This window comes from Bos javanicus, chromosome 9 (genome assembly GCF_032452875.1).
Source record: "Bos javanicus breed banteng chromosome 9, ARS-OSU_banteng_1.0, whole genome shotgun sequence".
Lineage (NCBI taxonomy): Eukaryota > Metazoa > Chordata > Mammalia > Artiodactyla > Bovidae > Bos > Bos javanicus.
In genome coordinates this window covers 65,672,369-65,684,819 of record NC_083876.1, presented here as the reverse complement: position 1 = coordinate 65,684,819, position 12,451 = coordinate 65,672,369, and the positions used below count along the sequence as shown (strand labels likewise).

At 35.7% G+C, this 12,451-nt stretch overlaps 1 protein-coding gene across 1 annotated transcript; it reads left to right on the top strand.

Moving 5' to 3' along the window:
• The first annotated feature begins 5,044 nt into the window (after nucleotides 1–5,044).
• LOC133254349 (protein LEG1 homolog) lies at nucleotides 5,045–12,426 on the top strand. Its single transcript, XM_061428633.1, has 6 exons — nucleotides 5,045–5,391; nucleotides 6,730–6,816; nucleotides 7,935–8,119; nucleotides 8,604–8,740; nucleotides 10,806–11,044; nucleotides 12,323–12,426. Exons 1-6 carry the CDS (start codon nucleotides 5,076–5,078, stop codon nucleotides 12,424–12,426), a joined length of 1,068 nt encoding a protein of 355 aa, XP_061284617.1. The 5' UTR covers nucleotides 5,045–5,075.
• The last annotated feature ends 25 nt before the right edge of the window (nucleotides 12,427–12,451 follow it).

Genomic DNA, 12,451 nt, shown 5'->3' with positions numbered 1-12,451 from the left:
CTTTCAGATTCCAAGTGAATTTTAGGATGGATTTTTCTGTTTTTGCACTAAACACCATTGGGATTTTATAGATCATTTTGGATAGTTTTGACATCTTCACAATAGTAAGTCTTCCAATTCATGAATAGAGGTATTTTTCCATTTATTTGCCTCTTCTTTATTTCAGGCACTTTTTATTGTTTTCAGTATGCAAGTCTTTAGTTTCTTTCAGTTTACTTTAGGTTGTATTGTGGTAAAGAAACTGCCTGCCAAGGGAGGAGATATAAGAGACATGGGTTTGATCCCTGGATTGGGAAGATCCCCTGGAGTGGAAATGGCCACCTACTCCAGTATTCTTGTCTGGAAAATTCCATGGATAGAAGGCTGGCAGGCTACAGTCCATGGGGCCATGAAGACTCAGACTTGACTAAGTGACTGAGCACAATAATATTTTATTCTTTTTGATAGTATTGTAAATAATTTTCTTTTCAGATTGCTTATTGTAACTGCACAGAAACATAACTCATTTTTGTGTCTTGATTTTATATCCTGTGACTTTGCTGAACTTGTTTATTAGTTCTATCAGCTATTTTGTGGAAATCTGTGGATTCTTTCTCTTATTCCACATATGAGACTATATCGTCAAAGAATGGAGATAATTTTATTTTTTCCTTTCCAATTTGGATACTATTTATCTATTTATTTGTTTCCTAATTACTCTGGCTAGAATTCCCAGGTCCATGTGGCAAAATGGGGTATTCTTTCTTGTTCCTTTAAGTATTATAATCTTTGACTGGATGATAGACATACTTCTATTTCTCCCCTTTATGCATTTATTGTTATAGATTCTACTTTCACATGTTTTAAATGCTGCGATATTGAAATTGTTATTTTTAAGTCAATAATCTCTTAGAGACTTAAATAATATTAAGAAAAAACATCTCATATATTTACACATGTAGTTATTATGTCTGGTAGTCTTCTGGTATCATCTTTATTCTACTTGAAGAACATCCATTAATAATTCCATGTAGTGAGTATCTATGATGTATTGATTTAGAATTTGTATGCTTTAAAAAGTCTTTATGTAGCTTTCATTTTTTGAAAAATATTTTTGGTAAGTATAGAAGCAGGTTCTTTTTTTTTATTTTAAGTGATTTACAGATGCTGCTCTCTTGTTTTTACTGTTTCCAGTGACTTTTTAGTAGTGGTTGATTTTAAAATTTTCTCTTTATGATTGAATTTGATATTTATAATTTGATTATAATGTGTATTGGCAGTTATAGTCTTTATTTTTTGTTGAGTTTCTTAGACTGGTTTTATACATTCAATACAATTTATTTCTCTTAATTTCAGTTCTTATTTGATAATTCTAATATATTTTCAATTCTGTGTTGTTTTTATTTGTTGCTCTTTCTCTCAATATTGGTCATGTTTCACTAATTTTGGCATGCTGAAAATTTTTGATTGCATGACACAGGCCTAAAATATTTGTTACTGTTTTGTAGGTTAAGTGAAAATGTATATGTTAAATTAAATGTAAAAGTTTTTTTTTAATTTTTCAGTTTTATTCCTGAAATACATTAGACAATACAAGAGCAGTACTGACTGAAGGATAAGACTCTTCTATGTACGCTACACAAAGCTCTACATTTTAGACACAACCATAATTTCTATCCATATGTAAGCACCAAGCAATATGCCTAAATGTTTTTTGGCCCTGTTTTTATAATCTTTAAAATAGTGATAAGAATCTTTTAAATAGTGATAATAGAATAATTGTAAAATTACATGAAATAATAATTTTAAAAAGTCTAACAAGTAATCAGAGGTAAATAAATGCTAGTTCTCTTCCCTCCCTACCACTAAGCTATCAAGTCAACAAAAAAGTACACTACAAACTGTACTGGATCATAGAGAAGCTTTAAGTTTCATCTTCTAATCTGTCCTAAGGGGAAAAATATGGTTTTGTCCTCTTGGCAGAGTGGGGGTAGTGTCACCTGAGAGATATCTTTTACATAGAAATAGAACTATTGAAGAGTGAGATCACCAAGTGGGGGACATAGACAGTTCTGTCACAAGAACAGGGCTAACATCTATTAGGGACAAGACAGCAGTGAGAGAATCCTAAAATACGGACATGAGGCTGAGCCCATCCCTACACTTCAGAGACCCAAGCATAGTCACTCAACCAAGATCAGACAAGGGAGCCAAGAACACTCAATGCAGAAAAGACAATGTCTTCAATAAATAGTATTGCAATAATTGAATAAATATAAGTGAAAGGATGAAACTGGACCGGTATCTTACACACTTATAAAAATTAACTCAAAATGAATCAAAGACTTAAATGCAATACTTGAAAACATGAAACTCCTTGAAGAAAATTCTTAAAAAAAATACAGGAACAAAGCACACTGTTATGAATTTTGTCAATACTATTCTGAAATGATACAAAAAGCACAGGAAACAAATCCCAAAATAAACAAACAAGACAACATCAAACTAAAAAACAGAAGCAATCAGCAAAGTGAGAAGACAGTGTACATAATGGGAAAAAAATATTTGCAACCCATGTATCTGATAAGTGACTAATATCCAAAATATACAAACAACTCATATAATTCAGAAAAAAGATAGCCATTTCCCCAAAGAAGATGCACAAAAGATCAACACGTACATAAATAGATGCTCATTATTGCAATTTATTAGGAAAATGCAAATGTAAAACAAAATGAGTTATCACCTCACACTATTAGAATATGAACTGTCAAAAAGACAAGAGATAACAAATGGTGGCTTGAATATGAAGAAAATGAAACTCTGCGCACTGTGGGGAGCAGGGATTGTAAATTGGTACAACCACTAGGGAAAACATTATGGAAGGGCCTCAAAAAATAAAAAATAGAGCTACCATATGATCCAACAAATCTACCTCCAGAAGTATATCCAAAGGGAAACAAAAACACTAATGAAAAGATATCTAAAACCCCAACTTCATAGCAGCGGTGTTTACAATAGCCAAGACAGGGAAACCTAAATGTCCATGGAAGGATGAAAGGCTAACGAAGTTCTGGTAAATACATACAATGGAATATTATTTAACCTTAAAGTGCAAAGAAAAGCAAACATTTGCTACCACATGGATAGAGGATCTTTAAGGCATTATGCTAAGTGAAATAAGGCAGAGAAAGACAAATACTGTATGATCTCACTTATATCCAAAATCTGAAAAAAAAAACAAAACAACAATACTTGTAGAAAAAGTATTCATAGTACCTTTAGAGAGAGTTCCAGAAAAACCTCTACTACTGCTTTATTGACTATGCCAAAACCTTTGACTGTGTGGATCACAACAAACTGGAAAATTTGTAAAGAGATGGGAACACCAGACCACCTTACCTGCCTCTTGAGAAATCTGTATGCAGTCATGAAGCAACAGTTAGAACCGGACATGGATCAACAGACTGGTTACAAATTGGGAAAAGAGTACCTCAGGGCTATATATTATCCTGCTTATTTAACTTGTATGCAGAGTACATCATGCGAAATGCCAGACATTTTGTACAAGCTGGAATCAAGATTACCAGGAGAAATATCAATAACCTTAGATACACAAATTATACCACTCTTATGGCAGAAAGTGAAGAGGATCTAAAGAGCTTCTTGATGAAAGGGGAAGAGGAGAGTGAAAAAGCTGGCTTAGAACTCAACATTCAGAAGACTAAGATCATGACATCTGGTCCCATCACTTAATGGCAAATAGATGAGGAAACAATGAAAATAGTGACAGACTTTATATTTTGGGCTCCAAAATCACTGCAGATGGTGACTGAAGCCATGAATAAAAGACACTTGCTCCTTGAAAGAAAAGCTATGACCAACTTAGACAGCATATCAAAAAGCAGAGACATTACTTCCCCAACAAAGGTCCACCTAGTCAAAGCTATGGTTTTTCCAGCAGTCATGTATGGATGTGAGAGTTGGACCATAAACAAGGCTTAGCATCAAAGAATTGATGCTTTTGAACTGTGGTGTTGGAGAAGACTCTTGAGAGTCCCTTAGACTGAAAGGAAATCAAACCAGTCAATCCCAAAGGAGATCAGTCCTGGGTGTTCATTGGAAGGACTGATGCTGAAGCTGAAACTCCAATACTCTGGCCACCTGATGTAAAGAACTGACTCATTGGAAAAGACCCTGATGCTGGGAAAGATTGAAGGCAGGAGGAGAAGGGGATGACAGAAGATAAGGTTGCTGGATGGCATCCCCAACTCAATGGACATGAGTTTGAGCAAGCTCCAGGAGTTGGTGATGGACATGGAAGCCTGGCGTACTGCAGTTCATGGGGTTGGAAAGAGTTGGATATGATAGCAACTGAACTGACCAACTGTAGAAAAAGAGCTAATACTTGTGGTTACCAGAAGAGGCAGTTAGGAGGATAGAGAACAGAAGGAAACTGGACAGAAAGTACAAACTTCCAGTTACAAGATAAGTACTAGGGATGTAATGTTCAAGATAACTATAGCTAACACTGCTATATAATATATTTAAAAATTGTGAAGACAGTAAATCTTAACAGTTCTCATCACAAGAAAAGTGTTTTCCCTTTTTGTCTTTCCTTTCTTTTTATTGTATTTAGGTGGGAGGATGGATGATGGCTGAAACTATTGTGATAATCATTTTACAATACATGTAAATCAAACTGTAATGCTGTATGCTTAAATTTAGGCAATGATGTATGCCAGTTGTTTTTCAATAAAACTGGAAAACAATGAAAGAATTTGGGTTAAATTTAATACAATGTTTTAGGAAAACTGACAATGTTTAGGTAATTTAAGCCACAGGAAATAATTGTCTATCAGCAAAACATAATCTGTGCAAATGATTTATTTGAAGTGTTTTGTAACAGCCTCTAACAGTTTTAATCACTAAATCTATATTGGCAGACGCTCATTTATTTGCTCATTAATTCAGATTCTAGTTGAACCTGCTCAGGTATTCATAATTCTCTAGTTGGCCCAAGGACTTCCTCCCGTCTGCTATATAACTTGGCTTTTGTTTGAGACTTACGCTTAAGTACAACAGGCAGTGAGAGGATGTGGTCTTCTTTGGTGATCCCCACTTTTCTCTTCCTGAGCTTTTCTTCTGTGGGATTGGCCCCAGATCCAGGGTCAACCACCCATGAAAATGACAACTACCCACCTTTTTGGGACCAAATTGATGGAGACATAGCAGAATTTCCAGTGCAGAATAACAAGATAATTGTTGATCCCTGGAAATATATGGATCGACTAAGAATATTTAAGATCCTTATAACAGAATCAAACAAATATTTTGCTTCATTTGGAAAAAACAATACAGGCAATGTGTTTTGGGCATTGACTTTATTATATGGAAGGCTATTTAAAACAGGTATGTACATTTGAATTATTCCCAAGGAAAATTGCTTTTCTCTTTCTTTGATGCTAGGAGTGGCATTACAGCTAATCTATTTAAGTGTTACTATCTGAATGCTCATGCATTCAGTCAATATAACCAATGCAGTCAATATAATCGTTTATCTTTAAGTACTCAGACTTTCGTAATACCTAATCAAATACTTCTCTAAATTAGTAAAGTTATTTGTCACACCTTTGTTTTACATTTTACAGACTTTCTGGTTTAAACATAAATTCCTGCAGCTTTTAAAATAAATTCCTGTAAACTGAAAAAGCTTATTGTTTGAAGAAGAAATGTCCCCTTCTAGATGAAAAAAATCTTGTTTTTTACAAAACCTGACAGGCTACTCAGATAAATGTGATACTATAAATATCTGTTTCATGGGGTAAGCTTATTATAGGAAATAAGACAGAATTTCTTTTAGCTATGAAATCCAAAGTGAGGTTTCACACAAACTAAGGTAAGGAACATATTTTCCCTTAAAAGCCTGGGCTTTGCCTCATAAATATTAGTGGAAAGAGTAATAAGATATGGCCCTCACTGCACAGTCTCTTTCCTGTTAGTTGTTAGGTTCAAGCAGAAAAAAAAGGGCTGAAAACAGGGAAGAACTGGTCCAGAATGCAGCACGCTCTTCCTGCACTTAAACAAGTAGGATGGGGAGTCAAGTGTGATGTTCAAAACTCAGCATCCTCTCTGAGAAAGGGAGAAAGCTTCTCTCTTTTCTGCCTCAATTGGGGTGAATTTCTGCATCTGTATTTTGCTCTCACTACTTCTTCAATCAATTATCTTATTATTGAGATTCTGGAACTGAATCAGCTTCCAATTCTCATGAAATTCTTTTTTAAATTGTCTTCTTTGGATGTTACTAGATGGAATGAACCAAGGACTAGAAAGTGGTGCTTTCATATAGGAAAAAAAAAAAAAAAAACCTTTGCACATTTGAATTATTGCAATGAAGTCTTGATTGATTTAGGAAGAAAAGAAGGACCCACAGAGACTGCCTTGTGAAACACTCTGCAGGTCCAGCTTAGTCAAGAAGGAGTTGGTAAAGAAAATAAATATGGTATAAAGAAAATAATAAAGAAAAATAAAAAAATAGAAAAAAATTCAAGAAAGGGTATGTACAGGCTGGAATTTCTGAGAAGCTTTGAGCTCTCAAAGTGAGTGAAATGCTATTCATATGAATGGACCATATCATTAACAGGCATAACCCTCTTCTTACTCTTTGGGGGGGAGCATATGAGTCTTTTCCTCTCTTATGACTTTCTATTCAAGGTTTAACTCTTTTCACCTACTCTGTTTACTCTGTAGATAGATTTTCAGAGCCTCCCAATAGTTCGCGCTGTGCTTATGAGTCTGGAATCTCTAGCTGCATATCTATCAACAGTGGCTGGGGAGGTAAGTGTTATATTTCACCATGCTTCTTTATTGATCTGTGGTTGTGGGCCTTGCTACCTCTCCTTTTCTATGGGATAGGCTAAGTTGGGTTAAATCTCGATATTTCCTTTGTAAACATATACAATTTTCTGTGCAATCTCCCAGGAAATGATCAACTAAAAAAAAAAAAAAAAACATGAATGATAAATCTGCTATGGTGATATTTAAATTAATGATGTATAGCACATTATCATTTTGTGTCAGACATGTGGACATATGCTCAGTCGTGTCCAACTCTTTGAGACCTCATGGACTGTAGCCCAGCATGCTTCTCTGTTCAAGCAAGAATACTGGAACAGATTTCCGTTTCCTACTCCAGGGGATCTGCCTGATCCAGGGATTGAATCCCCATCTCTTGCCATCTCCTGCATTTGCAGGCGGATCCTTTGTCACTGCACCACCTGGGAAGCCATTGTTCATTTTAGATAGAAACTGGACTGTGAAGAAGGCTGAGCGCCGAAGAATTGATGCTTCTGAACTGTGGTGTTGCAGAAGACTCGAGAGTCCCTTGGACTGCAAGGATATCCAACCAGTCCATTCTAAAGGAGATCAGCCCTGGGAGTTCTTTGGAAGGAATGATGCTAAAGCTGAAACTCCAGTCCTTTGGCCACCTCATGAGAAGAGTTGACTCATTGGAAAAGACTCTGATGCTGGGAGGGATTGAGGGCAGGAGGAGAAGGGGACAACGGAGAATGAGATGGCTGGATGGCATCACTGACTCTCTGGACGTGAGTCTGAGTGAACTCTGGGAGTTGGTGATGGACAGGGAGGCCTGGCATGCTGCAATTCATGGGGTCGCAAAGAGTCGGACACGACTGAGCAAGTGAACTGAACTGAACTGAAGTAAATTCATATACAACTTTCTGCACCCAGAATGTGCCCCTAATAGAAACTTTCCTGACTGTGTTTAACCCTAAGTTCTCATAATCATATGCATCTCCTAGAGCCAACAAATTCAACATGATAGTTCAGAGAATAAAGAAGATAAATAATATAGATTAAGCGTTAGTCATTTGGTTAACTCCTACTTTGTATATATAGTTAATGGCTCCAGATGTCTCCATCTTATTTTTTTACAGGCATTAGCTACTATGTGGTTATGATGTATTTCCTTGCTGCAATTGAATCTGAGTTTTTGGGTAGTTTGCCATATGAGGTAGAGTTACTATCTCGAGAGGAGTACAGATCTAACTTCTGTTACTCAATTGAGGAATGCCGTGCAGCGCATCCACAAATTATGGATATAGCCAACAGGTTTTATAAGGTAAAAGAATGCAATGATATTTTTATGAATGGAATGAATGAAAACACTGAATGAAGTTCTTCTGTTGGGATTTATGATTTAAAAATAGACTAAACTTCACATTTATAATTATTTGAAATTATGTTAGAGTTTTGTCCCTTCCCCATGTAATCGTTCTACTTAGTATCCTGAAGTGTTCCTAATGGTTAATAGCAAATTGGCATAATTGTATTTATAAAAACATTTTTCAATAGAATTCAGGTAATAATCACCAAATTATGTTTGCCTCGGCAAATAGAACAGCATAAATCTTTCTACAAAGCAAACAAAGTTAAATGACATCTTTAAATGTTAAAATCTATTCTGAAAATAAATTTCATTTCTAAACAATCAGCTAGATGAGGATGTCACATGTTCTTTCTCAGGAATTCGTGATACTGGTAATTAAATGTATTTTAATTTACTTTAGAATCTTTTAATGACATAGATCTTATTCATTCTGCAGTATCTGCTGTCCAGAAAGATAGTTTCCACTACCAGCAGTATTCCTCAGTATGACACAGATGAGGACACAGCGATCTTTAAGATGTGGGCAGCCCATCAAGCTGCCATTGATGTGGCAAAACCGATGTTCAGTGATGTGTAAGACAATTGCTTTATGTGATGTAACTAAACTCTGTTTGTTTTTTTTTCTGGCATAGTAAAACATAATGTTTAAGTTTTGGTTGCCTCAAATGTTCATTGCTCATATTTTCCATAATATCAGGAAACAGTTTTTCCATTTTTATTTGCAGTTCATCTAAGAGTCACATATCACATATCTTGAATGTAGCTTTTCTTAGTTTATACTTGTCAGTTCACTCTTTCAATGATGTCTCCTTAATTTGTAAAGTTTTCAGTGTAGACCAATTTCTTAATTGTTTTCCTTTAATATTTAATTCTTTTTCTGGTTTTAAAGAAAAAACCTACCCAGTGATTTTCAATGGCTTGGATTTTTTTTTGTATGTTTCTCTGTGTGTGTAGAGTCCTATTTATTAATAGTTCATCACTAACTGTGATGTTTCTTCTCTCACTCTACAATATTATCAAAGACTCTTCTCATCATGTCAACATTAGAGCAATACCTCTCAAAATCAATCATTGCCTTGAGTCTTCCCTTCTTATTAGGAACTTGGGCTGCCATCAGCAAATACTATAAATTAGTTGGTTTACATTACAGAAATTTATTTTCTCACAGTTTTGGAGGCTGCAAGTTCAGAACTAGGGTGCCAGCATGGTCAGCTTCAGCTGAGGGCCCTCTTTCTGGCTTGCAGATGACTGCCTTCTTGCATCATAGCATCTGTGGCTTCACATGGAGAAGAGAGAGAGAGAATCTGCACTCTAGTCTCTCTTCCTCTTTAATATGAACTTCAACATGTAAATTTTCAAAATATCATACCTTTTTTCTTAAATTTTGAATTCATGATTTCTCAGTATTGTTGTCCACTCTGACATCATAGAACATGTTTTTAATATTTTATTCAGTTTTTATGGTTGTTTTCTGCAAGAGAGAATTGAGCATGCCATTTAAGTCTTTAAATTAGATGAACTCAAGAGAAACCATCTGTTGTTTGTTTGTCCCCTGGCCTTGGTCCCTGTTATGTCCTATTCAAGAAGGTGATTTGATTACTGTGGCAAATTTCTAGTCCACTTCTTATTTCCTAGGAATTAGGAACAATTATCAGAGAAGGCAATGGCACCCAACTCTGGTAATCTTGCCTGGAAAATCCCATGGATGGAGGAGCCTGGTAGGCTGCAGTCCATGGGGTCGCTAAGAGTCAAGACACGGCTGAGCAACTTTATTTTCACTTTTCACTTTCATGCATTGGAGGAGGAAATGGCAACCCACTCCCGTGTTCTTGCCTGGAGAATCCCAGGGACGGAGGAGCCTGGTGGGTTGCTGTCTTTGGGGTCGCACAGAGTCGGACACGACTGAAGTGACTTAGCAGTAGCAGCATATAAGCATATACACACAATAAACATGAGTCAATGATGTATGTTGTTGAAGGATTTTCAGAAATTGCTATTAGATAACCTATCTGTTATACTGGCTTATAGTATCCAGCCCCTGAACTGTGTTTGTGGAAAACAAGTGACGTTAGACATTAGTGGCACAGAAATTAGATATAGGAGAAACACAATGAGAAAGCACCAAGAGTAAATCTAGTGGAAGTAAGAGCTGGTTAAGATGCTACAATTTTTTTAAAGTTGTGATTCAAAGTTTTGCTGTCTCTGCTGCTATGTAACAGATTCTTCCCTGTGGCTCAGAGGGTAAAACATCTTCCTGTATCCAGGAGACGAGGGTTCACCCGCTGGGTGGGAAAGATCCCCTGGAGAAGGAAGTGGCAACCCACTCCAGTAACCTTGCCTGGAAAACCCCATGGAGGAAGGAGCCTGGTAGGCTACAGTCTTTGGGGTAGCAAAGACTCAAACATTACCGAATGACTTCACTTTCACTTAGATTCTTCAGCTAATGTAGGCACAATGTAGAAGATAGTGTGAGGATTGATTACAATATAATGAAACTGTAGGTTCAGTTCAGGCAACTATTTAATAAATAGCATAAAATTCCTAAGGAACATGGGAGAAAAGACACATTTAGAGTTTAATTTGCGTTTAAATGAAGTATTTTGTCACTCATGCAGCTAACTTTGTGTCCTTCCTTTAGCTCATTCTATTCTTCTGAAACTGAACGAGACTTCACCATGGACTTTCTACTGGCCGCAGAATTTTTTGAGGCAGCATTATATCGCCCATACTTTGAAAGTTCAGCAGAATTCCTAGTGGGTTTCCCACACAGGCTACTCACAGATCAGGATCGCAATGTTCTCATGAGTAACTTCAGCAGACGGGAAAAAGCATTGATTACTGTAGCAAAACTCACTACAAAAATAAACAAAAGCACAGGTATGATTATGAGTTATACTATCCATGAAGCCTAAGTGAACCAAAGTCATTTGAGAACAAAATATATTTAATAACTCGTTAAACAGGAATGATTATCTGCTATATTATAGATATATTGAGTAATATTATGACAGTTACTAAAAACTACCCTTCCAGGACCTCACATATCATGTAGCTTCTGAAACAGTGACAGTTTTTAAATCGACACTTTTATATGTCTCTTCCTAAAATTCCTATTGCTACCCCCAAAATATTCTGGGTTCTTGCTTAGGATTCAAAATTGCTAGTCTGTGAAAATCTGGCTCTTCATTATTGTTGTGTCATTCTCCCTAGTGTAAAGTGTGCTCATCCACCAAGACAGAGAAGATAAGAAACAGAGATGGTTGGGCTGGAAGTAGGAAGACTGGGTGCAGACAGACAGTTATATAAAATTTTTGAGCATCAGTTAAATAATGGATATTAAGCTTTCTGTCTTCACACATCATTTTATTTGTTGTCCTTAGGTACAGTATGAATTTCATAACATTGTTTACATTTTTAAAGAAAAAGTTCATTTGACATTAAATAACATGTCCAAAATGATATACTTTGTAAGTAGCTGAAGCAAACTTAAACTACAGCTTGTTTAAATTCAGTTTTTGAGGTTTTCATTTTTCTTCACTATCTAATATAACCTGCGTTGAAAATATGAAAGTTTTGATGAACTAGTGAATCTTACCCATTTAAATCTCAATCATTTAGAATTAGAACTGTGGAGTCTCTTCAATACCAGCCCATTTTTTCATGGATTAATCCTAAGGATCAGGGAAGCTAAGTTGCAAATATCACTTAGTTTTAGGGACAGTTGAACAGCAACCAGGTCTCCTTCCTCGCAGGAAAAGGTTCACTCTAGAAACAAAACATTACAAACAAGAGTAAGAAAGGAGTTATGATGGGTCTCAACAATTTGTGCTTAACTTATTCCATAAAATATTGTGGTTATTACATTGTGTGAGAATTTTTTGAATACATCTCATTCTCAAATAAGGGAAACAGCTCATCATTTATTATATATGCTGCCAAATGAGCAGAAGAGAAATAGCCCTTCTTTTATGCTGTTAGATTGTCCAACACAATGCATTTCCCTGTATCCTTTGACAAGCCTAATGGTCAGACAGTGTTGCTAATATATTACAAATCCTGTAATTAGGATTTTTATCTTATTTTGTATATTTTTAGATTTCAAAGTTGCATTCATAATTTTACTAACTGGAAACATAAATGTTTTGATTTTCACAGGAGGTTTATTATTAACAATTTGGAAGAAGCTCATGACTTCAAAATTTGCTCGAGCTACGGGACGTTTCTTCATTAAAAGGCTACTCTTAATACCAATTGAGTAGCCTAAATTTATGTTATTATGTGTAG

Excerpts from the sequence above, each read along its gene's own strand:
- LOC133254349 (XM_061428633.1), top strand. The coding sequence starts at position 5,076 with ATGTGGTCTTCTTTGGTGATCCCCACTTTTCTCTTCCTGAGCTTTTCT. Across the intron at positions 8,741-10,805 it reads AAACCGATGTTCAGTGATGT|CTCATTCTATTCTTCTGAAA; the intron begins GTAAGACAATTG and ends TCCTTCCTTTAG. Across the intron at positions 11,045-12,322 it reads AAAAATAAACAAAAGCACAG|GAGGTTTATTATTAACAATT; the intron begins GTATGATTATGA and ends TGATTTTCACAG.